The following is a 1725-nucleotide window of genomic DNA, read 5'->3' as shown; positions in this document are numbered from 1 at the left end:
CCGCCGCGCGCCCCCTGCTCCCTCGCTCGTTCGCTCGCTCGCTCGCCGGCTTTAAAGTCTCTGCCAGGATCCATGCTCACATGTTACTTCCTGTATGGAGGCATGGCCAGTTTCCAGCCCCGCGCTCCGCGATCCTGCCCAGCCTGCGCCCGAGCCACAACTTTCAGGAGCATGGACTGAAGGCGCCCTCGCCCCAGCGCCCCTCTGAGAGCCTCGGCGTTTTCCTTCCTTTCCGCCGGCCGTTTCTATTTTGGGGGGCTCTTCGCTTCCCCCGCCACTTCCCGCCCCTTCCCCGATTGCAAACATGCCTCCTTCCTTTCCCGGGCCCTGGAAGGAGCTGCCAGCCTGAAGCTGGGAGACGCCGCGCCGCGTTCCACGCCGCCGCCGCCGGGTCTTGGGCTACGCTGCGCTGCCGACTCAAGTTGGGGATCCTCGGCTGCTCGCTGCCGCCCGCGGTCCCTGCCAGCCCGGAACGAGGGACAGCGTCGCCGCCCGCCGACCCCTCGCCCAGTCCGCTCGGCTCGCTCCTTTTTCCACGGCAAGCAGCCCTTCGCCGCCGAGAGGATCGTCCCCAGCGCTGCTGCACGTTCCCGGTTACTTTTTGAGCTTTTCCGAGCGGCGCTTGGCGGCTTCCTGGCTTCCAGGGGGACTCGGGCTGCCCAGCGCGGCTTACCCGCGGAGCTGGCGAGCGCGGGCAGCGCCCGGGCTTAGCGGAGGCTGGTACCGAAGCACGAACTTATTCAACAAGTTTACCCCCCTGCCGCCTCCCTCTTTTCGATGTGCGTTTTCGGACATGCGGAGGTTACTGGAACCGTGTTGGTGGATTTTGTTCCTGAAAATCACCAGTTCTGTGCTCCATTATGTCGTGTGCTTCCCGGGTGAGTGCTGGCCGCCGAGGGGACGGGGCCCCAGCCGGCTGCTTGGGGATGCGGAGTTGTTGCTGGGGCTCCGTTCGGGCGCGCGTCCCGGGGACCCCGGAGCGGGTGGCTGGGACCGGGCGCCCGTGGGGAAGAGAAATTATCTTCGTGGGAGTCTGGCGGCGGTGTCTTGTTTTTTGGGGTGGTTTTTTTTTTGTGTGTGTGTGAAGGGCCGATGGTAGGGGAGGGTGGAAGCAGGGCCGGCCGGAGACGGTTCGGGGGCCGCGGGGTCCTGTTGCTGCTCAGGTTGGGGGGACCTGGGGTACTGGGGCTGGGAGACAAGAACTCGCTCCGCTGATGTGCCGCCGAAGGGGAGAAACCCAGCTGTGGGGCAGCTGGGGAGACTGGGGCTGCGGGAGACAGCTCTGTAGGTTTTAAAGCGGGAGGTCGGGGTGCGCCCCTCGCTTCGTGGGGCTCGACGGAGCTGGGGGTGGGGCTGGTGTTTTCCCGCTCTCCGACCCTTTGGGGAGACTAAGGCTTGGGAGATGGACATGAGATGACCACTAAGGGGTCTGGGGAGCCGCCTGCGTTCTGGTCTCGGGGGTCGACCGCGCTCCCCCGTTTGGGGCTCGGACTCGCGCCGCGCTTCGGTGCTGGCTCCAGACCGCGTCCTCGGGCGCGGGGCCTGGGTGCTGCGAGGACCGCAAGTGCGAGGTCTCGGAGCAGCGGGTTCTCTGCCCGGTGCAGCCGCCTGGTTCCAGGCGCTGGGGGCGGGTGGGCTGCGGGGCCGCCGCTCGCGCCGGGGCGGATTTTTCCTGTCTCGGGAGCCCTGCCTACCTTTCTCTTTCTCCCTTTTGCAGGCTGTTCG

General features: G+C 66.9%; 1 protein-coding gene across 1 annotated transcript in view; it reads left to right on the top strand.

Moving 5' to 3' along the window:
* The first annotated feature begins 62 nt into the window (after nucleotides 1-62).
* Nucleotides 63-1725, top strand: part of PTPRG (protein tyrosine phosphatase receptor type G) — an 808607-nt gene continuing 806944 nt past the window's right edge. Inside the window, exon 1 of the mRNA XM_045290127.1 lies at nucleotides 63-878. Within this exon, the coding sequence (XP_045146062.1) occupies nucleotides 794-878 (85 nt within the window). The 5' untranslated portion in view covers nucleotides 63-793. The remainder of the gene's footprint in view (nucleotides 879-1725) is intronic.

The sequence above is a fragment of the Echinops telfairi genome, unplaced genomic scaffold (assembly GCF_000313985.2).
Source record: "Echinops telfairi isolate 266 unplaced genomic scaffold, ASM31398v2 ScPeMD7_31;HRSCAF=116, whole genome shotgun sequence".
NCBI lineage: Eukaryota > Metazoa > Chordata > Mammalia > Afrosoricida > Tenrecidae > Echinops > Echinops telfairi.
Note: the sequence above shows the minus strand (reverse complement) of the source record. Positions and strands in the feature narration are given on the sequence as shown.